Raw genomic sequence first — 25,540 nt, 5'->3', positions numbered from 1 at the left:
TTTTTTTTTTTTTTTTTTTTTTTTTTTGTCTTTTGTCTTTTTTCCGTGTCCGGCAACGGATCGCAACCCTCAGTGTTGCCCCCGCACCGGACCGGGGACCGGCAACGGGATCACAAGCCTCGGTGTTGCTCCCGCGCCTCGCTCAGCCAGTGAGCGGGAGCCGGTCTGTATGCGGGATCCGAACCCTCGGACGGGAGCGCCGCGGCGCTCCCCAAGCGGCGCACTATCCAGTGCGCCACCGGGCCGGCCCCGATTAATACTTTTTTTTAAGCTGAGTACACATGCTCACCTTTTCCTTTCATAAAATGTTTCTGGCAATAAGTCATGTCCAATGATACAACTATAGTATTAGCAACTAAACATTGAAAACAATAGTGACATTAAAACTCAAAAAAATATACTTGGTATGTGGGAAGTTCTTGTCTGTTTACATTACTGGGTTATATAAAATTGAGTCCCTCGTGTGTGCTTTCTTTCTTTCTTTTTTCCTTTCATGTGTGCTTTCTTTCACTTTTAAAAGTGACTAACGTAATTTTTTAAGGGAGATTGTATAGTGGGTATGGCTCTCAGTGTTCAAGAGAATTTATATATTTAGTGTATAGTTCAGGTCTCAAGATAGTTACTCGTTCACCTTTAATGCTTGTGAGGCTTAAAATTCCTACTTAAATTTATAATGTCAGATTGTACAGATCTGAAAGATCAACAGTTGTAAAGATTTCTTGGAAAAATATAAGATTTAAAGAAAACTGTTAAATTATAAGGTACAAATGGTACTAGTATGCCTAATTACACTATGGAGAATTTGGTTTCATCAAAGTAAAACATTGCATTCATTTAGATGTATTGTCAAGGTTTTTAAACCATTCACCACATGTAAAATAGAAGCCTTTCTTGATTAAAACACCTTTTTTCTAAGTATGTATAAATCATTGTAGCTTCAAATCCATTATAATCCATGATTATTTGAGAAAATGAATTTAGAATTCATACGCCCTAAATCATTTTATAAACAATAAGTACTTTATAATTTGCTCTTATTTTTTAACTATAAAATGATTTAATCTAGGCCAGCTTTCCAATAGTTTTAAGTTTCAAATGCTCCTTTGAAATATTTAGTATTCAATAGGAGATAAACTTTTTAAAAATGTTTACTTTTACCTCATTAATTTTACAAAAAGATTATTATAGTGAAGACTGGCAGAAAACTTTCTAGTTTATGCAGTAGCAGCAGCAAAGATTAACATTGTTTCTCTGCCATCTCAGTTGTCAGTCATCAAGTTAAGTTTGTCATTTAGGTGACAACCCTGTATTTTCATTGCAGATAATCTTGAAGCTATTCCTAGGAAAATAATTTAGGCACATTAAATCTCTCTTTTTGTCTCTTAGAAACAAATTTCCAGGGATTTTAAATATGTTTAGTTATTTTCATAATAATTCGTCCTAAATCAGGCTGACTTTCTGTTTAAGAGGGATTTGATATCCTCTCAGGTTAATTCCAAAGGATGTTGGTAATGAGCAGATATCTACAGAGCATGTGTGTTGCTGTCTTATTTCTTTACCAGGTGTGCATTGAGACATACATATGCAGCTGTCATCAGCGCAGTATAAACACTGCTGTGCGGGCAACTCTGAGTCAAATGCTCAGTGACTTGACTTTACAGTTACGACAAAGGCAAGAGAATACGGTGAGCCTGTGGCATCCCGACGTTCTCCACGTTCTGGTGGTGTCTGTGTGCATAACTGCATGCTGTGTGTCCCACACCTGGGGCCCCTCGCGCCAGGGTGGCTTCCTACTGAGAAGAGTAGGAAGGGCTTGCTTGCTTTAGAAGAAAGTTTATTTATAGAAATTAATCTCTTTAGATTTTTGCCTGTTTCACCCCATAGCTTTAAGAGTTGTTTTTTCTATAGTTTCCTTAATTTTTCAGTCATTGTTTTAGAATTTATTTTTCTTTTTTGATTCTTTTTATAAAAACTGCTCATATGAAAATTTTTATTAAAAAATATTGTGATATATGACAAATACTGGAAGTAAATTTAAAATTAAGAAAATTGAATAGCAGTTTGTTACATGCTTTGAGGTTTGGTATGTTTCCCTTTAACTAAAAGATTGTGGCAGGAGGTTCCCCTCACCTGCTGAAACCATCAGGGTGAAGCTGAACTTGTCTTCTGTCTGTCATCAAAGCCCACTAGAGCTTTTTGCTCTAAACTTGAACAGATTGTCTAAAATGAGCGTTCCAAGAGAAAATGTAAATGTAATTGGCTCCTTGTATATATATTTATATATATACATATCTATATATCTGTCTAAATTTATATAGATATCCATATCTTTTGAAGGTACAAAAAATGTATCTATATATATTTGAGGAGGCAGCTGGCCCGTATGGCGATCCAAACCCTTGATCTTTAGTGTTACCAACACTGCACTCTAACTAACTGAGCTAACGAGCCAGTCTGGCGTCCTGTAGATATTATCTTCCAGGAACGTTAGCGAGAAGATGAGTCCTCTTCAAAATTAGTGTTTTGTTTTGTTTTTAAATCTGCCTCTGTAATAATTCGGATTAAAATTCTTTTAAAATCTTCAAAGAGTGTTCAAAATGACAGTAGTTATTTTTTTTTTTAAATAGGAAATCCCAGTTGCAGACTGCAATATCTCAAATTAATTTTACAGAAATTAAGATTTCATATTTAATTTCAATTATTTCTTATTTTTAACTTCAATTATTTTCTAACTTTTAGAAAATCATGGAGTCAAGGGGAACTTTAGAGATTATCTAGTCAGACTATTTTATTCCTCATTTTACAGGTGAGAAGATAAAGCCCAAAGAGATGAAAATTGAAATCTAAAATTAATGAGCTTATCAGTGGAAGAACCAGAGTTAAACCCCTGGTCTCTTGATCCACTCCCAGTTCAGGTTCTCAGTTAATATGTGCTCTGGCAGCCAGTGCTGAAAAATAATACTAGCCTGAAAAAAATAATTATTATTTTTTTTCTTTTGTGTTTACCATACCTAAAGCCCAAGTTTCTACAGTATTAAAAAATTGTTTTGACCCGGCCCGGTGGCGCACTGGAGAGTGCGCCGCTTGGGAGCGCGGTGGCGCTCCCGCTGAGGGTTCGGATCCCAGTGGAGACCGGTTCCCGCTCACTGGCTGAGCGCGGAGCGGGCGCAACACCGAGGGTTGCAATCCCGTTGCCAGTCCCCGGTGCGGGCGCGACACTGAGGGTTGCGATCCCGTTACCGGTCAGTAAAAAAAAAAAAAAAAGACAAAAAGGAAAAAAAAATTGTTTTAACTTGAGATATTTTTATTACTTCAGCTTACCCTTTGTTATTTTGCTGTTCTACAAGAATGCTAAAAGGTATTGTTGTAAAGGTCTGAATGGTACAGGTACCCGCCTCTGTCTCACGTGGGTATTCAGCCTTCTGGTCCTGCTCATCACTGACTATCAGGATTCATCTCAGCCACAGACAAGATCCCAAAATAGGTGGAAAACTATTGTTTCCTGTTATTTCCTTCCTATTACTCATGTAGTTCCTAGAGATGTGATTACTTGTCCCAGAAAAATACACATCTCAGAATGCTACTATTTGAAGTATTTGCAATGTCTGGTAGAAGGAGATGTAAGTATCACCACCTAAGAATTGGTAGTTTTTAAAAAGCTATTTAAGGAGAGTGGTGTATAGGAAAGGTGAGGTTTGCTCTGAGGAGGCTGTGTTCCCTGGGGGACACTTAGAATTATCTGGGAAAGGTGTGCATATTTTGTAGCAATGCCCTCACTGTAAAGACATCATGGGCCATCACAGAATTAGGAAGACTTAAATACAGTGGAAAGAAAATAAATAATGTAGAATGCCAAAAGCATTAGCTTGAAGTATATCTTCAATCTCATGTCTTTCCCCATCCAGGAAAGATTACAATTTTGATTTTGTATCCTCAGAAACCCTACATTATTACCCAGCTTTATTATTGAATTACTTAGATGACCAAAGCCATTGTTAAACTGTAAGTTACTAATTTGAATAAGCAACATTGTCACATGTAAATACTTGGGGCTAAGAGGTGGAGATTCTTTTACCCTTAAGTATGATTTAGATGTGTTGCCTCCAGAAAATATCCTAACCTTTCTTAGCCACCTCCCAAGTTGTAGCCACTGATTTCACAAAAATTGTTCTGGAAGCAGTTGAGCTTGCAAATTAATGAACAGAAAATAGTAGAAATTTGTGCCTATAACAAGCTATGGGGCTACAGCTAATGTTGGAATCCTGTTGACGTCGCCAATTGTGGAGCTACTTGACTATGCCAGTTGTCGAGCTAGGGCTAGGTCTGGAGCTCGCAGACCCCTCAAGCCTGTTCACAGTCTGGGTCACAAACCCTTCACACGCCAGGCTGGGTCCCCAGACCCCTCACATGCAGGTCTGTGAGCTAGGTAACCAGCAAACAGGTCCTTGGAAGTCATAGGTTGGAAAACATGGATGTGTGGAGCAGCATCTGCCCAAGGCAGACGCCAGCCAAGGTGACGGCACCACACCTGTGCACCAACTCCACCCACACACAACTTGCTTACAAAGAATGCTGCAGCACTCCCAACCTGATCTAAGGCGAGAGGGCCTGATTAAATTATTCTATTTTCCCAACACAAGCTTTTAAAAAATGAGCACCATGGGATGATTTACATGCCTGGTGGTTATTTGGCATGAAAATGCCTTATTATCTACTGGCACAAAGAAGCAGAGAGGCTGAAGTGCTTCCTTCCTATTTCCAGCTGATAGCCACTGAGTTATCCCTGCAATGGGAAGTAAGTCTTATTATTGGTATTCCCTTACTATTCTCTCTTCCCCAAGGTTCCCTCTCTGCCCCGATAGTTCTGGATCTACCTAGTGACAGTCAAGAGTGGCTGGTCTAGTAGACAGTTGAAAGTTAATATGCTCCCCCATCAACCAGAAGATGGTGCTTCTGACCAGTGGTCATCTTTGGACCTGTATTATGAAGACCTGGAAGCTGATCCCTCTTTGTAACTAAGAAGAGTCTGTATTTGTTAGGCGCCAATCACAGTGTAGTCTGTGGCCTTGTGATAAATGGTTCTCTGTGAAATTAACTCATCTCTTTAGATGGGGAGTGCCCCAAATCACAGCCCAGCACCCTGGAATCATAAAGTGCTCCACAAAGCTTAAACTTCCAGGAAATATGTGGACTCTTAAATGAATTATTTTTGGAGCTAAGAAGCTCAATTGCAGATATCATAGTCTTTTTTTACAAACACTGTGAGTAATGAAATGCTATCAAGAGCTGGAGGCTGTGCTTAGGGAAGGTAGCTGAGCCCAGAGCACAAGGATGCCATTTTGTTTCCTAGAATTTCTCATCATCAAGTAGTCAGGATTTGTCTTGTCTGAATCTCCTAATTGTCTATGTGTATCTCCCTTACTAGATAATTGAAAACCCGGATGTCCCACAGGAATTCTGGAATCAAGGTATTGGATTTGATTTTTACTAGTTCAGTTTAAAAAGTAGGTATGAGAGTGCCTACTGTGTGCTTGGTGTTGGGGCTGAAAAGATGACACAGAGCTCTCGGGTTTACGGTTCTCCTCAGAGGTTCTGCTTAGCTTTGCCTTACGTGGTATTATTTAATACCAGCTGTTGTCTTCCTTCTTTTCTGCTGTCACTTGTGCCAACCACACCTATTCCTGTTCCAACTGTGTGAAAGAAATTAACTCTTCACATACCTCCCATGCGGAGGCTTGTTTAGTTACTTAATTCTCCATGAAGTCGGGTTTAATTGCTAAAATGAGAATTGGACAGAGGTTGTAGAAACCTGATTGGCATACAGTGTTATTGCACCAGAATTATGTTTGTCAAATACCAAATTTTTGACATGAAAAATAAGTCTTCTCACAAGGAATCTTGCAGACAGCCCAATTTAAGCAGTGGGTGAAATCAAGTTTAGGAACTTTCATTCTGACCCTCAGGAACAGAAAAAAATAAAAGTTCACATATAATTGAAAAGCAATTTAATTTTTGAAAATAGGCTTAGTAGTATTTTCTGAAAGAGATATGAAAACTCAAATCAGCTGATTAAAAAATTGAAATGTAGGTTTTAAGACTTTATTCGGTAATTTTTAAAATGTTGAAAAAATCTGCTTTTATATTTTCACCAGGTAATGATAGGGAGAAGGGGTTGGGGTGGGGAGAAGATGAAAAAGTGAGAGAATGAAGGTAGAGAGAGAAGCAGCTAAACAGCCACAATTTAAAAAAAGAGTAAATGAAAGAAATGAGAAAGAGGAATGCTTTAAGTGGTTTTCTAAAGCATTGCCGGAAGGTGTTGTTTTAGTACCATCATGCTTCATTCTTGGGCTGTGGGCCGGAAAGTGCTGCAGCATCTTTTCAGCTTTTGAAGTATGTAATATTTCACATATAATATATAATAAATATAGATATTTATTATATAGGTAAACTATATACTACAAATAAATATATATGGTATATAATAATATAGATGATATATGCTCCAAGATTTCCCACCTGTCTTTTGTTCTCTCTTTGGCTATGTTATCCTCATAAAATCTTCACTTTGATGTAGGATGATTTTATAAACTAAAACAGGGGTCAGAGTCCTCTTGGTCAAGGATAAATCTCTAAAAATATATATTAGTAAAAAAAAATTGATGGAGGGACTCATTTGATGTTTATCTAAAATTGAGCTTAAGGACTGCTTATGGGTTTTATTTATTTTAAAGTATGTTTTATTGTTGTACCTTACCATTTCTCAATTTTTCTTCCCTTCGTTTAAGATCTTAAATTCTGAGGATCAGCCATTTATTTTTCTTTTCTCTGCCCTCCTCCAACTTTACTTTTATTTTCTTTCTTACAATTTTGCCATTTTTTTTCTCCATCTTTCTTGACTTCTTGGTCATTCATTCATTTGTACATTCATTGGATACTTAGCCACATTTGCATAGATCTTTGCAGGTTTTTATTTCAGAAAACAAATGCTTTCATTTGTTGTTTCACTTGGCCCAACAATTTTGTGAAATTGGTATTATTTATCCCATTTTACCAAAGGGAAAACTGAAGCTTACCCATCTCACACAATCAACAAGTTGTGAACCTGAAGTTGAACAGATCCCAAATTCCAGCCCTTTTTTCACAGTGCTTCAGTGGGAGTTTTGGTTCTAGTTTCTTGAAACTAGAACATGTTTAGAGGAAAAATTAATTTTTCTGACATTAACTATTGCTTCATTATCAGCAAAGACCATGTGCCCTCTGGTCACTGGACAAAAAAAGTAGGCAAAGATGGTAACTAAATTATTTTCCTCCCTTTCTCTGGTTTCTTAGTTCCAAAAAGCCATCCTTTTTCCACAGTGCCATATTTTGTCTCTTTGAGGAACAATTCAAATCAGCTCAGAAGACCCAGAAATTCAAGAGATCAAAATAATGGATACATGTATAGCATTAGATGTAGGCCTAAATACTGAGAAACTTACTGTCAACTGTACTTTTTTTTTTTAATTACTCAGATCTCCTTCTGTTATGTGTGAATGAATTTCTTAATAATAAGAAACAATCTATTATTTTCTTTCCGGACTGTCTTTTGAGTGTTTTACTTTAGAAAGGAATGACTGTACACCGTATTTCATTCTCACATTTCCCATGATGGTTTTGGTGGCCTAAGAGCTTCTCCGCATCTGAAAATCATCTTTTCCATCCTAAGTAAACATCAGGAGTGGAGGCTGAAGGCTGGTCAGGGAGCTTGTAGTGCGCCTGCCAATGTCTAATGCCTGGAACCTCCTCTGTTTTGAAGGGTCAACAGTAGAATCCCTCTGTGATGACGTTGTCTCTGTGCTCACTGTCCTGTGTGAGAAGCTACAAGCCGCCATAAAGTAAGTGCCTTAATCACTGTGGCTTTTATTAGCCAACGGTCTGTTTCTGAAATAACTTTTGTCTGCACTGTCACTTAAAATTGCAGATGACAGGGAGAGTAGTTCCCCCCGTCCATGGTATTCACCTGAGAAATATATTCAGAGACCTTGGGCAATCCCAAATTACCAAATACCATTACGAAAGTATATAGTTTCCTGATGTGAAAATGGGAAAACAGTACCTTGCAGAGAAGATTAATCCCTTGAGCAAAGAGCTGAGTGGGAAGAGTGGCGAGCAAAGAGCTGAGTGGGAAGAGTGGCGAGCTAAGAGCTAGTGATGTGAGGGCTCGTCTTAACTCGGGCACATCCCAGCTGTGGGACTGTACATGGCTTCTCATCGAACTATGCTGCACTTTCTGCTTCTATTAAATGATCGGGTTGGACCATGTGGTTTTTCTCTTTTTCTTCTCACATTCCTTAAGCCTATGAGCTCACACACATATCTTTATTTTTTAATTTTTATTTATTGAAAGATAATTATACATATCTGTGGGGACAGCATTGTCACACATGTATCTTTTAAAAAGAGCGTCTTACTCTGACTTTTAAATATTTTTCATTTTTTTGAGTGCCTGTTTAATCAGTGCTATCAGTTCATTTATGTGATGTCTACTGTTCCAACTCTCCATGCACTAAATTAATAACACAACTTGTGCATCTGTATTAAAGCCAAATCATAAAAGGGCCAGACTTTCCAAGATGGGATGTGTTAAGTTTTACTGAAAAGGAATTTGGGAGTAAAGACAGGCTTTATTTCGGTAAATAGCTTGCAGACTGGGGAGATGCAGCCTTTGGTACAAAATGAAAAGTGTGCTCCACCAGAAAAAACGCAGAGATTGTTTTACATAGCAAAAGTTCCTGCCCAGTTTCCCATTCTGGTCCTCCATGCAAATGAGGAATTCAAGCTTATTCCGTACTGATTGGTCTGACCCATTATGCAAAAGAGGGATTCTGGTTTGTGGAGTTCTGGCCAGTTAACATTTGACAGGTTGCAGTTCATTGATTAAGTTCAGGTGGTGAAATGAGGCTTTCTTTTAGGAGTTACTGGCCAGCATAGACAGGGACAGGTGGCTTATGAAATCCTCAGACATAGTACATGTGTAACCTCTAGTCAGCAAATGGCTCTGGGCTCCATTCAGAATTTGGACCTAATTAGCTACTCAGAATCCATCTCAAGGAATTGGCTCTTTCGGTGTTCACAGATGAAAAGTCCCTACCAGCTATGTATATACTGAATTGCAAAATTCTGCAACACAGTAAGGTTCTGACGTGCCCTTTAAATTATGAAAGACATATTAAACTATCATTTACTGGTAACTAGAGCAGTTGATAAAACAGTAGGTCTTTTACTTACAGAATTTTAAGTACAGTAATGAGTTGGGAGAAAGTCTAGCTGCAGGCACTAAAGAGTTCTCTCACTGCTGGAAACATTGTTTTTCTTGTTTTTGTTTTTTTCAGAAACTCAGGATTATTTTTGATAAACTAAGCTTAAAATTACACTTAAAAGTTGTTACCAAATGATTTCTACATCTATGTGTCCATTCCTCTAGGTCGCCTGCATATTTTGACCAAATTAAACTCTCTTTATGTCATGCAGTTAAAGGTCAAATATACAGAAAGAATAAAACAGTGGTTATGGGTGCTGGGGGGTAGGAATTGGAGAGATGTAAGTCAAAGGATACAAAGTAGCAGATATGTGGGAAGAACAAATCTAAAGATCTAATGTACAACATGAGGACTATAGTTAATAATAGTGTATTGCATTCAGGATTTTAGCTAAATGAGTAGATTATAGCTGCTCTTGCCACAGGGGAAATGGGCAATGTGAGATGATGGATAGGTTAATTAGTTTCACTATAGTAATCCTTTCACTATATGTATGTATCTTACAACATCATATTGTATACCTTAAATATACACAATTTTTTTTTTTAAATGAAAAGGCTTACTTAATACATGGGTAGTATAAACCAAGAAGAAATAGCATTTAACTTATTCCCTACCTCCATCCTCAAATTTCTCCTACTCCTGGACCGATCCCTCCTTCCTCTCAGGAGGGATGAGTCTAACAGCAGATGGGATGTAAATGGATCCTGCTGTACCCTGTGCAGGTGCCCATCTTTCCTGACAACGGAGAGTTGAAGTAGTAGAGCTGATAACATCCTAACCTGGGGCTGTAGCACCAACTTCAGTGACTCTTTCTGTAGGTCCCCATGTCACCTGCTTTGCTTGGGACAGTCCCGGGTTACACCTGTTGCATAATAATTATAATCACCCTCCTTCACTCTCAAAGGTATTCTGGTTTGGATAGGTTTTATATTCACTGTCCCCATCCATGACCAGGGTTTAGATCTCTTCTAGTGCTAACTCCTTCCTAGTGCTGCCCAGTTTCTCTCCATCAGAGCACAGCTGGCTGTTATATCCAAGCTGGGATATGTTTCTATGGGCATATTTTCTTCCAAGCCCCACTCAAGAGTGGCATTTAATCACTGTTGTGGCTCAACTGCTCTGTCTTTGTCAGATTACCTGGGTTAAAACCCCTGTCCTGCCCATTACTACCTCTTGACTTTGTTCAAAGATTTCAACTTCCCTAAGCTTATGAAACCTATAAAATAATTAATATATTATTTATTATTGTAATTACAATATTATATAGTATCAGCAATATAAAACATTAGGGTTTTTGTAAGGTCAAATGAGAAAATTCACTTAGACTGTTATTGTCAATCAGCTAAAGATCATCAGGAACACCTGAGGTTTACAGAATTAGGTTTATTAACTTGTTATAGTGAAGGCAGCTGTCCATTATGGGGAGCCATGGGGCATCCAGTGAAAGGGTGTTAGGAGGAATTGTTATAGGATTTGAACTTGTGTTAGGTGATTTGGGAGTGGGTTATCGAAACTGAGTGTTCTGTTCAGGGATTGGGTGCTATCAGAAAGTGGGGGAAATTCCAGCATTGGGCTTCGTAATTTTTATCTACAAAAGGGAGGAACAGATGGGAGGTAGAATTGTCTTTGGAGAAGTAGGAGTCACAGGGGAGGGGGATATTTGGTCATTGTCATGGTTGCAAACAACCCTTTAAAAAAAAAAAAAAAATCTCTGTCCAGGCATGGTTGTTGATTGGGTTTCATCTTGTTTCATCATGATCGTGGAGATTTTTCATCTGATGTTAACATTCTATGAAATTGTTTATGGTCACCAGGGGAACTCCACAGCCCAGCGGGTAACACTAGGTAGCTGTCAGCCAAGGACACTTCTTCTTCACCCCTACCCAACCCCCAGGTCCAAGAACACCAGAAAAATATAAAGACTGTGTTCATTACTTCACAGGCAAGGGAAAACAAGCTAGGCATTTTTTTTTTCCAAGTAGTTTTCTAAGGGAAAAATCTGAAGTTTATAAGGGCTAGAAAAGTAAAAGAGGCTCATGGTAATTATGCCAATTAGTAATTAAAATCTACCATCAGGATAAGTCAGAACAAGTCTATAGGTCTATAAATGATAGGCTTAAAATGTAGCATTGTTCATTGGTCAGAAAAGAGCCTTCGGGCCGGCCCGGTGGCGCACTGTGCTTGAGAGCGCGGCGGCGCTCCCGCCGAGGGTTCGGATCCCACATACAGACCGGCCGCTCACTGGCTGAGCGAGGTGTGGGCGCAACACCGAGGGTTGCGATCCCGTTGCCGGTCCCGGTCCGGTACGGGCGTGACACTGAGGGTTGCGATCCGTTGCCGGTCACGAAAAAAATAGACAAAAAGGAAAAAAAAAAAAGAAAAGAGCCTTCACCTAGGTCCAGTAAGTACCTGGCATTCTGGGGTTCAAGTTCATGGTTCTTTAAAGCCTGGCTGGCTCCAACATCAGCTACAGGAACCCTCATCTATGTGACAACCATATGGCCTGGTTTACCTGGAACAATCCAAGGTTATGCCTGTTGTGTAATTATTATAAGCATTCAGTTTTTATATCTTCTAGGAAGTACTGCTATAAGTGGAGTTATTTTTAACGTTACAATGCCAAGCAGGTAGTAAATATTTGATATATATTAGCTCTAAACTAGTTTGTCTGCTTTCACAATTGTTGGTGCTAATTCTAGTTTATAATGCAGTTAAGAACATGGAGCTCCTTACATTAGAAGTTTCTCTGAAGGTTGTCAAGAAAATGCATTGCACAGACATACATTGTGAACGCACATACACACATGCACACACACACACGAGGGTGCTTCAAGAAGTTCATGGAAAGATTTGTATTATCTTTTAATTCTGTTTTTCTGCAAACTTTTTGAAGTACTCTTATATTAGACTCTAAAGATTATAGATTTCTATCAGTCACTGAAAAACAAAGAAATGATCTCTTGACATAAGAACAGGCTTTAAATGGGAAAAATAACTCATGTGACATGTACATGTTTTTCTAGCATTTTTCTTTGGACATTGGATCAAAGATGGCTTTAGGCCTATTGTTACAGAGCTTACGGGTGTTTACAGGATTCTCATAGTCTTGCTTGGTTTTCCAATGCTATTCCCTTGGCCATAATTCTGCCTCTACAGATTATTTGCTTTGTTTGGTTTTAGTCTTTCCTGTGATTCCATTACCTTAAGGTGGAGGGAAGAGGGTATTGCTAGATGCTGAGGGTGCAGTCTGCTCACTGCAGCTGTGATGGGAGCCCTTTAAGTCCATGGTCAGGTGGTACGGTGCCCTTGGCTGCCCTCACTCCGGTGGTTCTGCTAATTCTCCTTGTTTTCACATTTGCATCATTTCTTCTGATTTTACTGCCTTAATTATTTTATTTCTATTGTCTAAACTTGATGCCTCTCCCACCTTCTAAAAAGGTTCTGTCTCTGAAATCACACTATGGTCAATAACCTCAGCAACCGTTTCCAAAATCAGTGCCCAAATACCTCATAGGACTTTAGGGGTGTGTATTCATGATCTATGTTCTGTCTCTTGGGAGGATTCAGAAGATGAATTCAGGTATGCAGAACATCACACTCACATGCCTTGGAGATGTGGTATTAATAGAGTTCTATATAAGGCAAGTTGAGTTACATGATACTACTTAAATCCAAGAATTTTTAGAAAGATAATTGGGCTTAGAAAGATATTTTTTCATTCTCTGCTCATCTGTCTCCCACCACCCTTTCTCTCTTCCCTTTCCTCCTAGTAGACAATGTCAAGGAAAAAAAGCAGGCTTGGAATCACTGAGGCCAGGCTAGGTGTTCATAGCATTTGTTCTTATTCCATTCCACTTCTTACACAGTTACTTAATTCCCTCTCTCCTTTTTCTAGCTAAATTGAAATCTCTTTCTAAGCGAGGCAAAGTCAAAATTGTTTAAAATAAAATTCTAAGAACTCCAGAGATCCAGGATATGCTGCCAGATTGCTCTCCCAGTAACCTTGCCAGGACAGTGGCCGCTTAGCCTTCAGTACCCTCTGGTCCCCTCCCAAGACCTGTTCTGCACAGGTCACGTTCCTGCAAAGAAAGTCGGCGATAAGCAGAGAATCAGACTTGCCAACCATGAAATTCTCAGATAAAAGACCAGGAAAAGTGACTCACAGCCCTCCTATGTAGGCAGATCTTTCCCTCGCATGTTTTAAAGTGTTGGCTGGTTTCTAGGCTCCTAGTATTAAACACATACACACTGTGCACGTGCAGATGTGTATCTAGTGAGGGACGTGGGTGGCTTACATTTTAAACAGCTCCCTTAATGACATGACTCATGCAGGCCATGAGCACCCATTCTCCACACTGCTGCAGCCCACAGAAAAGCTGCCTGTTGCAGTCAGTCTCCAGGGAGACTGTCAACTAGTTACCTTGGCGATATGTTCCCCATCAGTGCACCTGATGCCTTGGGGTTGCCAATTTACCATAGCACACTTTGCAGATACTCCTAGGAACCTTGACTGTTCCTAGCTTTTGTTTTTATTTTTTATTTATTTTGGTGGCTGGCTGGTAATGGGATCCAAACCCTTGACCCTGGTGTTATTAGCACCAGGCTCCAATCAATTGAGCTAACTGGCCAGCCCTCTCATAGCTTTTCTATGGACTTATTTCCAGTGATTTCAGAAATTGAGAATCTTTATCATCTATAATTAATTCAAGTTTGTGATGCTAGACTGACAGTTTGAAAAGAGAAATTTTTGAATGGGAGTATTTAATAATTATTCTTAATAATGGGCCAAGTGATTGGTCAGACTACAGGAAAGGCAATCCTTCTACAGCTGATATTTTAAATGTGGCTTATACTTGATATTGGGGCCTCCCTGTTTTGCTCTCTCCACTCTGTTAATTCTAAAGCATCCAGAACGAGTCTTCTAAGACACAAATGTGGTCATATCACTCTTCACTTTGCACAGAAAAGTGCAAAAAGTGCAGATATCTTAGCACGACCTACATGACTCTTCCTGATCTGTTTCTGTCTATTCCTCCTGTCCCCCATTCCCACCCCGCTGGTGCCCCCTCACATCTGTGCTTCAACCTCAAACCTCTCAGCCCAAACTTCTTCTCCTTCTCTGCCTGCATGCTTTGCACACACCCTTTCCCCAACTTCTCCATGTGGCAGGCTCCTAATTGAACTTTCGGTCTCCACTAAGGCACCATGTCCCATGGAAATTCTTCTGCATCTTTCTAAGGAGGTGCCCCTCCTATATGGTCTCATAGAAACTGGTGTTAAATTATTAATTTACAGCACTTCCCACCAGTGCTTTATCTACTTGCTATTTGTCTATCTCATCCCATAAAAACGAAGAATGTGCTGTTTCAGGTCAGGAACTGTGTCTTGTTCGAAAGCTTAGGAAAGTTTGCAGGAGCAGGAGGCTAGAAATGTAAAGTCCTCACCTGACTCTAGACCGGCTAGTTATTTCTTGCCTTTCTTACTCTTCCTCCAACCATCACCTTCCTCTTGGCAAATAGTAATAATTTTTGTGGAGACACAGTCCTTATCAGAGGGTGTGATAGAGTATACCAAATATAAGTGGCATTCCCCTTTTCAAAATAATGACATTATTTTAATCATTGTACAGTTCTCTTTGGACAAAGAAGCTTTTTTTAGAGTATGGGTCAGTAAACTTTTTCTGTAAAGGGCCACCTACTTACTAGCTCTGTCTCCTGTTTGTCTTTGTTTTTGTTTGGTTTTATAATTCTTTAAAAATATAACATTTTTTAGTTAACAAGTCAAGGATGGGTTTTGCCCTTGGGCTGTAGCTTGCTAACTGGTTTTAGCGTAATGTCAACCTCAAGGTATTTAACATAGCACTTAAATGACGGACACCCTCCCAGCCGCCAATGTTACTATCCTCTCTGTCTTAAAAGTGCAGTCTTTCTCGATTTGTATGGATGCAACCTTCTGGCCTTTGGGATGGTCAAATGTTAATTTTTCTTTTCTCCCTTCCTATCTCCTTAAATTTCTAGTTTGCCTCTCATAAGCCTTGCCTTCCCCCTCCACCCCCTTTTCCTGGGAGTTATTTGAACTGTTAAAAACATTAGGCTTTCTCTTGACATTTATTTTAACTTAAGAGAGAGACACACCAAATATTTGATATTTTAATTAGCGAGTTTCTCTTTTTTCTGAATGTTCCACCCATTCCATGCAAGATTCCTGAGTGCACTCTCTAAAAATGGCTTATTGTGTATTTGTAGTAAATGTGTCCCGAAATTAAATTCTCCCTCACCCGTCTGTCACTCTTGCCACATACCTGTATTTTAATACTGTGTGATGGGCTAGCAAGAAAACTTAATCCTGATATAAGAATGTGCTTCCAGTCATGTTTTCTGTTTTCTTTTCTGGCTCTATTGAGGAACCCCATAATAATAATTTAGGGAAAAATAATTTGTCCATTGAAAAACGAAGGTTTTCTAAGTAAATAAAGAAGAAAAGTCAAATGTAAGTTAGTAGTGTGGACCAATCAAAAGGTAGCATGGTAAATGGTCTCCTGAAAGGTTTAGACGATTAAACTTATTAAAAATTAACATATCTGGAATAAACTATGAGCTTTATTAAGTATATCAATATTTGTTCATTAATTGTAGCAAACATACTATACTCATGTAAAATGTTAATATAATAGTATAAACCCCATGTGTGAGGAGTGGACAAAATATGGTCACTCTGAGTTTTTCTGCAAATCTACAACTGTTCTAAGAAGTAAAGTTTATTAATAATAAAAAAAAAAATCATCCTAACTGTACGAGGGGTCTTCAAAAAGTTCAGGGAAAGGTTCATACCATCTTTTAATTTCTTTTTTCCATGAACTTTTGAAGTACCCTTGTATTAGTTTACTAGGGTTGCCTTAACAACAAACCAGGTGCCTTAAACAACAGAAATTTATCATATAAAGCTCTGGAGGCTAGAAGTCCAAGACCATGGTGTATGGGCAGAGTTGGTTCCTTCTGGGGACTGTGAAGGAAGGATCTGTTCCAAGCCTCTCTCCTTGGCTTGTATAAGGTCATCTTCTCCCTTTGTCTCTTCACATTGTATTTCCTCAGTGTGTATCTCTGTGTCCAAATTTACATTTTCTTAAAGATACCAGTCATGTTGGATTAGGGGCCCACCTTAATGAACTCACTTTAACTTGATTGCCTCTGTTAAAACCTATCTCCAAATAAGGTCACATTCTGAGGTCCTGGGGATTAAGATTCAATTCATAAAATTGGGGGAGACAAAGTTCAACCCATAATACTAACCCCCCCCAAAACTAGCACTTCAGTAATGCCTACCATTTTTCCAAGTGTTTCCACGTACCGCTTCTTGAACTTCACCTTGTTTTTGCCTGCGTGTGTGTTGGTTATGCTCTTCTGCAGTGACAGCCAGCAGCTGCAGCTTCTGTACCTGGAGTGCATTCTGTCCGTGCTCAGCAGCTCCTCCTCCTCTATGCATCTGCACAGGGGATTCACAGACCTAATCTGGTGAGCACCCACTCCTGACGCCCCCACGCCAACTTAAAGGGCTCCTTCTCGCTGTGTCTGCAGGTCCCTTTCCATGGTGTCCCTGACCTACCAAGAGTTACATCTGTGCGTACACGTCTTAGAGGGAAAGTAGGGAAATTATTTTGCTTCATGCATCAGACCAAAATCCAGAGAGAAACTGACAATTGTTATGACAAAATATGCTTCCAAGGCCCTCTTACATTGTATTTACATCACAGGAACATGGGAACCAGGAGATTTTCCAGGTTCTCAGTTTATTCTAAAAGCATATAAAGGCACCGGAAACTTATGCAGGGGCAAGAGATAATGAACCTTACTCTTAGCCCTACCCTGGTCCATTCTCCATGATCTGAATGCTAATCACATAGTCAGAGATTCCAGAGTCACAGGCCAACTGGTGCTCTGGGCTCCTGGGCTTATTAACAGGGAAGAAGTCGATGATAGGTGTCAGTATGGAATTTAAAATTAACTTCTCAAGTGAGAAATAATTTTATTTATAGTAAAATGAAACTTTATAAGTAAGCCATTTAGCATTTTGGGTCTATTCACATAAGATAGTTTCTTAATGCTTCTCTGGATATTTTATTTAGTTAACCCTAGCTCAAATTATGAGGAAAAGTATTCTGTTGATACACTTGGAAGTGACAGAGAGACTTTGAAAACTGGGGTATCATGTAGCCAAAAGAAGGAGCAGTAAAGAATGCACCTCTTCCTAGTCATTTATGTGGCGTCTGCTATTTACCCTCAGGGCAGCAATCGTCTTTTATTTGACTTGCAGTGAAACTCATTTTTCCCTGTCTCTTCCCAGGAAAAACCTCTGCCCTGCTCTCATCGTGATCCTGGGGAACCCAATTCATGACAAAACCATCACCTCCGCTCACAGTAGCAGCACCAGCACGAGCATCGAGTCGGACTCTGTGGCTCCCGGAGTCTCTGACCATGGCCGGGGCTCGGGCTGTTCCTGCACCGCGCCAGCCCTGAGCGGGCCCGTGGCCCGCACCATCTATTACCTTGCGGCCGAGCTGGTCCGGTTGGTGGGGTCAGTGGACTCCATGAAGCCAGTGCTCCAGTCCCTCTATCACCGTGTGCTGCTTTACCCCCCACCCCAGCACCGCGTGGAAGCCATCAAAATCATGAAAGAGGTAGGGAGGCACTGAAGGTTTGCCGAGGGGGTCTGAACACAGTATCTTGCAGACAGGAAGCACTCAGCTTGTTGTATCTTGCTGGAACCTCATTGCTACCACACGGTATCTAGTAACAGACCATATCTCTAGAGTCAGTGTACATTGGGAGCCGGGCAAGGAAGGGTTGCTGATGCTCACTGATGGAAAGCCGGTTGATGACTGAGCCATGTGCTTGTGAAGACTCCATCAGACGTGCATCAGACAGGGCCAGGCTGAGATTTCATTCTGCTACCTTAGGTACTGTTGTGCAGATATATATGTTTATTCACCTTTGCTGAAATTGTACTTCAAAATGACTTTGTACCCAGGTTGTACATTATCCAAAAGAAGAACTTGACGAATCTCTTGTTGCTAAAAGGAATCCCTTTGCCCTGTTCCTTCTGTATGCCTCGTTTCTCCCATGTGTCATGACCCCAGAGAGAAGGTGAAGGTTGTCCAGCTTGTGATAGCCATCCCAGTGTGCTATTTCTTGGTTTTGAGGAGAAATTAGGGTTATTTTGAAGGTACTTTGAACAGAGATTCCTCTGCTTTCTCTCAAAGGAACAGAAAGAAAAGTGATCAGTATTTATGTATTTGTGAACTTCTTTGTAAAGGTCAAACGACATTTTCTTTTGATACCTATCCCCTGAAAAATAAGTGTAACAAAATTCCCGTGATGATTCATTTATTTAAAGCAATATTTGCTACCAACTGATTTATAAAGAGTTAAATTTGAATTGCTTCTTAGTGTTGTTATAATGAGATTTTATTGTGATGAATAATGGAAAGTTCTGAGCCAACATTTCTAGAAATGAAGGAGTGACCCAGATTTAATTTTTGTTAAGAAAATCTATGAGTACACAATAATAATTACCTTTTTTCCCCTTCTTTCTTACTGTATGCCAGGCACTTCACATATATTTAATGCGAGGGTACTTCAAAAAATTCATGGAAGGATTCTTTTAATTCTATATTTCTATATTTCCAAGAACTTTTTGAAGTACCCTCCTATTCATAAGAACTTTGCTTAAGTTGTTTATCAGCTTTATTTTTACCCATGAGGAATGTTACTTCTTTTCCCCACCAGAGCTTCAGGCAATGGAGACCAAACGTCCAGCTTTAAATACTGATCACCGTAGATTGGTGAACACAATATAGCTTTGTGGCAAGTGAGACAAGATCACTTCATCACCATCTGGACAGCAGCAGCCCTCCCCCGGGGACCTGCCTCTACCCCCGTTAAACTTGTAGCCTGGAGGAGCAGGCAGGAGTTTCCTCTGAACAGGGGATCCCCAGGAAGAGAAGCAGGGAGGGGCTGGCCTGGCACACTCTGCACCTTCTCCTAAATTCACCAGTCAGATCAGGGCTCCCGCCTTCTACCTGGAAGGAATGAAAGGAAGGGAGATGAGAGGCCCAGAGTTTTACTCCACTGGATATTCTTCTGTATAGAAATGTAATGCCAGGGAAAAGAAATTTTTCCTCCCATGAAGAAACTAAGGCTTTAAGAAGTCAAATGATTTGCCCAGAGAAAGAGAAAAGGGGCAAACCCCAGTCCCCCCCGACCTCTGGGCTTTCCCTACACCACACTTATTACTGGACCTGACTCTCACATTGCCGTGCAGATGATTCCAGCAGCCCCATTCCTGGCGCTAGTTCAGCTTCCTATTTCAGAAGCCTGAATTTAGGAGTCAGGATTTGAATCCCCTCTCTGCCACTCACCAGCTAGGTGATACTAGGTAAATCATTCAACTCTGAACATACAGTTTTCTCGTCTGTACATTGTTATAAAATTCCAAAGGTTATAGGCCGGCCCCGTGGCTCACTCGGGAGAGTGCGGCGCTGGTAGCACCGAGGCTGCGGGCTCGGATCCTATATAGGGATGGCCGGTGTGGTACGCTCACCGGCTGAGTGTGGTGTAGACCACACCGTGCCGAGGGTTGTGATCCCCTTACCGGTCAGAAAAAAAAAAAAAAATTCCAAAGGTTATAGGCCGGCCCCGGGGCTCACTCGGGAGAGTGCGGCGCTGGTAGCACCGAGGCTGCGGGTTCGGATCCTATATAGGGATGGCCGGTGTGGTGCGCTCACTGGCTGAGTGTGGTGTAGACCACACCGTGCCGAGGGTTGTGATCACCTTACCGGTCAGAAAAAAAAAAAAAAAATTCCAAAGGTTACAAATTCAAAATGCAATTAAGTTTACATAAGTACTTTGTGGGTATAAAATGCTAAACAAATATTTGGTGCCCTTATTGCTATCCTAAGGAAGAGAAAAACAAAACATATGGAGGCTGAAAATAGCTGGTGCAGTTCTGACTGGGTTCCTTCTCTCCTGCCTGATTGTTTATTCCCTTTGTCTTACTGGACTTATGTTTATAAATCACACTGTTAACAACTTTGCCATTGCCCAGGGCTCTCTAATGGTACCTATTGCCTCTCCCATCACTTGTGAATTACTTTGCCCAGTTTCCAGAACCTTCTGCCATCATGCTCATTTCCCATCCTTTCCCAGGATGCCCCCTTATTCTTGTGACTTTGTTCAAGTCCCAGCTTCCTGCCCTTCTTCAGACTCCCCCTCCCCTGTTCCCGTGGGCCACTTCTACGAGTGGAATGACTGCTCACAGCAGGTTGGATCCTCCTAACACTTCACATCAGCTTATTTATAAACTCCCTTAGGAAGATGATATTATGCTTATTTTACAGATGGGGAAGCTGAGGCTCTAGTAAGAGAAGGCACTTGCCCAAATTCCTCCACCTTGTGAGTGGCAGGGCTAAGATGTGAACCAAGATGTTCTAAGTACGGCTGTCTCTGCTATCAAAATTCTCCTTTATGGCTCTGCTTCCCCAGACCACTGATCTTGCTCTCCTTTAACCCACCATTTAGCAATTGATTATATGTCTTGTCAGGCTGATTATTTCACAATACAGTGTGGAACGAGCTTCTTATCTCCTCAAATATGTTTTTGTACATATTGCTTTTGTATGTTTCCCTGTAGTATTTAGCACTACAATGCTTGAGTCAGAATAGGGCTTAATAAATTTTGACTGACTGACAGATGGACCTGGACACAAACGGTCTGCGAAGAGGGTATGTTGCAAGCAGCAACAACCTTTCCTCTACCTTCAGAATTAACAGTTACTAGAGCTGCTGCTGCCCATCATAGAGCCACTTGATACCTGAATGCTAAGTTAACACTTTGCATATGTGGTATGTAGGTGTCTAAATGTACTTTTCATAATTTCTTTACTACTGCAAAGAAAATTAGCTATATTTCCCCCTTTTTCTAGGTTTTCTAGGTACCCAAGGTCATTTTGCAGAAGTAAGACTACAAGTAGACACCAGCCTCTGAGTAGCAGGACCAGCCTGGGCTGCCCCATGGAGCCCTGAAGGCTAATTTGGGCCAGGTTGTTCTGAAAGGCAGTGCTTCTACTTTATGTGACAAAACCAGTGATTTGGGAAAGTTGCCAAATAATTAACCTAGATACCAAAATGTGCAGGGCTTATGCACACAAAGAAAGCCACTGGGTACAGGATGTTTGTTTAGCCTTCTGGAGTTTGTACACTTTGTATATTATTTCCCTGTTCTCATTCTATTTTGTCACTCTGCCATATGCACTATGTGCCTATTAGTCAAAGACGTTTTGTTTTTCAAAGTACATTCTCTTTTGTTTCTACTCCCCCTAAAAAATGAACAGTAGTGAAAAGTACCTCTCACTTCCTTTTCTCTCTGCTGTGAACCAGCTTCAGAAGGCATTCCCTAGGCTTTATCAGACTGTGACTCCCCAACCACTGGTGTCCTAACCCCACCCCCACCCCCCGAAGAAGCTGACATTAAAAATGTCTTCCCTTCCTTTGAGTATCTGCTGAGGGTTCTTCAGAAGCCTAATCACTCTGTCGCCTTTCTCTCTAGAGTCTGAAACAATTGACGAGTAAGTACCAGATGGATGTGAGAATTAAAATATATTATCCAATTTACTGCTGGTGAAGTTGGATTAGAGCACGTGGTGGGATCCCAAGAGAAAGTGGTTTCCCACTCCTATCCTTTGGAACTGTACTTACTCTTTCAGCAAGAGATGGAGCAGCTAGAGGCCCATAGGTCTAGCCACTTGTATGCTGGCCTGCAGAGAGAGAGAGAGAAAGAGAGGCAGAGAGAGTGACTGGTGACTTAGCCCCAGCATTATCATCTTCTCTTTTGATGTCAAAGAAATGAAATGTGGAGAGAAAAGTAAAAGCTTCATTTCAGTGTCTCCAAGGCAGCAGAAGTTTCCAATTTCTGTGGTAAGAAAGAAATAGGGAAGGAAAGAAAGAAATATGGAAAGAGAGAAAGAAGGTGGCCCCTTGAAATACAGCTTTTTCTATTCAATACACCCTTTCCTGCTTTGCTTTGAGTATAAATCTCTTTGAAAATGAGTGGACATAGCAGTGGGACGTCTGCTGCACATACACTTCATTTAACCATCCTTTCTTTGAATTAATTTAGCCTCAAATGGGAATTTTCTCTAAAGATTTCCACCATATGGAAATAAAAATTGGTTGGAACTGAAAAATTATGAAAATTCTATACATGAAAACTTGTGGGAATGTAGTTAAAGTAGTGCATAGAAGGATATTTATAGTGTTAACTGCTTATATTAAAAAGTAGAAAACCTAAAATTAATGTCCTAATTCTCCATCTTCGGTAGTTGGAAAAAAGAGCAGAATAAATTCAAAGAAGTAGAAAGGAGGAAAAATAAGAAAGCAGAAATTCATGTGATGAAAAGCAAATATTGTATAGGTGATCAATAAAGCAAAAAGTGTTAGGACTTTGAAAAGACTAAGAAAAACTTCTGCCAAGAGCAGCAGCAACAACAAAAAATGCCAGAACAGGTACAAATAAACAGAACTAAGAATGAGAAAAATGCAGCCAACAGTAGATGTTACAAACATGAAAGTAATGAAAGAGAATATTAAGGCAACTTTAGGCCAATAAATTTGAAAACTTAGATAAAATGGATAAATCCCTAGGAAATAATACAACTTTTAAAAAGTTGGTTCAAGAAGAAATTAAGGACCTGAATAGTCCTATAATCTTTGAAGAAATTGAATCAGTAGTTTAAATCTACTCATTAAAAAAAAAGAAATACGATCCCCATATGGCTTTGGAAACAAATTATAACAAGCACTCACAGAACAGATAATTCCAGTCTTCCGTGAACTTTTCTAGAGACTAGAAAGAGGAAATACTTCTCAACCTGGTTTATGAAGCTGGCTAACTTGGTAGCAAAATAAGAAAGAGAGAGTCCAGGAAAGTTACATGCAGGCTAATCTCACTAAAGAACAGACATGCAAGTGTTTTCTAGTTCTGTGCTATAAAATATTTTGAAACAATTCCTCAGAGAATTTTCTTTTTCTCAGCCTGCCCTGAACTGGGAGCTGGGAGCCAGATGGGCACTGTACATCAGTTTTTTGAAGATTTAAGTTTCAAATAGTTGTGTTTCTCCTGCTATATCACTCAGTAGGGAAAGTGCATGTCTATTTGATCTCACCATTTTAAAACCTTGTGCTTTTTTGTAATAGTCACCTTTCTGTTATTTTTTCCTCTTTTTCTTAAAGATACTTGGGAGCCCACAGCGTCTCTGTGACTTGGCAGGACCCAGCTCCACTGAACCAGAATCCAGAAAAAGATCAATTTCAAAGAGAAAGTCCCATCTGGATCTGCTCAAACTGTATGATACATTCCACTTCTAGGTCTTTATTTCTTCTCTGAATACTTTTAATTTTGCTTGTAAATCCCTGAAATTTTAATAAATCTACAATATATGAAATGTGACTGTTTATACGTGATCTTAGCCTGAAGGCTGAGAAGTGATAAAATGTGACTATTTAATAATTTACCCCCAAGCCATATGAGAAGACTTATCTCAATTTATTATAATCATATAATTTTCCATATTTCCATATTGGATTAAAACCAAATGTACAAAATGAGATGTTCAAAAATTTTTCTCTGGGGTTATTTTAGGGAAGAATTTTTTGATTTACAATACTATGGAGACAGGGTTCCTTTACATGTGGCCCCTCTAAAAAACTAAGTATTAGATAATTTGCAGTAGTGTTCACATGCATTTGTTCAAGAATTTGTTTATTGTACAGAAAAGGGTCCACATGATTATATAGCCATTGTAATTATTTTCTATTTGAAACACTGAGCATAATACAAAAGTGAGATTTTTAAGTCCCTGTCCTTGGGGAGATTATAAATTCCCTGTCCTTGGGGAGATTATAAATTCCCATCAGGAATTTTTGTTTGTACCCAGATAAACCAGCAAACCAAGGGGGGCCAGGGGGATTCAAGATGGGCCACTTTACCTGGAGGTATTCCTCTGCTGGGCTGAACATGTTTGTTTCATTTATTTGTTGCCCAGACCATTAAATTTTATGCAAATTAGACCATCTGTGTTGAATACTATTCACCAGGCTAACGATTCTTGTTCATTTCAGAGCATTTTTCCATGATTCATGCACGGGTGCCCTTTTCTCTTTTGAACACTGTTTAGCATCATGGATGGCATGACCGAAGCGTGCGTCAAGGGCGGCATCGAAGCTTGCTATGCTGCTGTGACCTGTGTCTGCTCCTTGCTTGGTGCCCTAGACGAGCTCAGCCAGGGCAAGGGCTTGAGCGACGGTCAGGTGCAGCTGCTGCTTCTGCGCCTGGAAGAGCTCAAGGATGGGGCCGAGTCGAGCCGGGACTCCGTGGAGATCAACGAGGCCGACTTCCGCTGGCAGCGGCGTGTGCTGTCCTCGGAACACACGCCGTGGGAATCGGGCAACGAGAGGAGCCCTGACATCAGCATCAGTGTCACCACGGACACAGGCCAGACCACTTTGGAGGGAGAGTTGGGTCAGACCACACCGGAGGACCACTCGGACCACCACAAGAACGGCCTCAAGTCTCCAGCCGTCCAGGAGGGCAAGGAGCCACTGAGCAGGGTGTCAGAGCAGGAAGCAGTAGACCAGCCAGATGTCGTGCAGAGAAGCCACACGGTCGCCTACCCAGACATAACTAACTTCCTGTCAGTTGACTGCCGGACGAGGTCCTATGGATCTAGGTACAGCGAAAGCAACTTTAGCGTAGATGACCAAGACCTTTCTAGGACAGAATTTGATTCCTGTGATCAGTACTCCATGGCAGCAGAAAAGGACTCGGGCAGGTCTGATGTTTCAGACATTGGGTCAGACAACTGTTCACTGGCTGATGAGGAGCAGACCCCTCGGGACTGCCTGGGCCACCGGTCCTTGCGAACTGCCGCCCTGTCTCTAAAACTGTTGAAGAACCAGGAGGCCGATCAGCACAGTGCCCGGCTGTTCGTGCAGTCCCTGGAGAGCCTCCTGCCACGGCTCCTGGCCCTCTCCAGTGTGGAAGAGGTGGACTCTGCCCTCCAGAACTTTGCCTCCACTTTCTGCTCAGGTTTGTAAGCAATTTTTTGCTATATAGTCAATAATATTCAGAGCATTTGGCCTTAATGGGCAATTATCATCATGCTTGTAGTCTGAAGTGCTCAAAGCATA

General features: G+C 40.5%; 1 protein-coding gene across 1 annotated transcript in view; it reads left to right on the top strand.

The window, feature by feature from the left end:
• KIAA1244 (KIAA1244 ortholog) overlaps positions 1-25,540 on the top strand; it is a 152,505-nt gene that overhangs the window by 65,378 nt on the left and 61,587 nt on the right. The window contains exons 6-12 of the mRNA XM_008573513.1: positions 1,563-1,685; positions 5,426-5,468; positions 7,796-7,874; positions 16,709-16,813; positions 17,643-17,976; positions 23,585-23,697; positions 24,529-25,439. Coding sequence (XP_008571735.1) covers positions 1,563-1,685; positions 5,426-5,468; positions 7,796-7,874; positions 16,709-16,813; positions 17,643-17,976; positions 23,585-23,697; positions 24,529-25,439 — 1,708 coding nt within the window. The remainder of the gene's footprint in view (positions 1-1,562; positions 1,686-5,425; positions 5,469-7,795; positions 7,875-16,708; positions 16,814-17,642; positions 17,977-23,584; positions 23,698-24,528; positions 25,440-25,540) is intronic.

The sequence above is a fragment of the Galeopterus variegatus genome, unplaced genomic scaffold (assembly GCF_000696425.1).
Source record: "Galeopterus variegatus unplaced genomic scaffold, G_variegatus-3.0.2 Scaffold4, whole genome shotgun sequence".
Taxonomy (NCBI): Eukaryota; Metazoa; Chordata; class Mammalia; order Dermoptera; family Cynocephalidae; genus Galeopterus; species Galeopterus variegatus.
The sequence above is the reverse complement of the archived record's forward strand: the minus strand, read 5'-3'. Positions and strand labels throughout refer to the sequence as shown.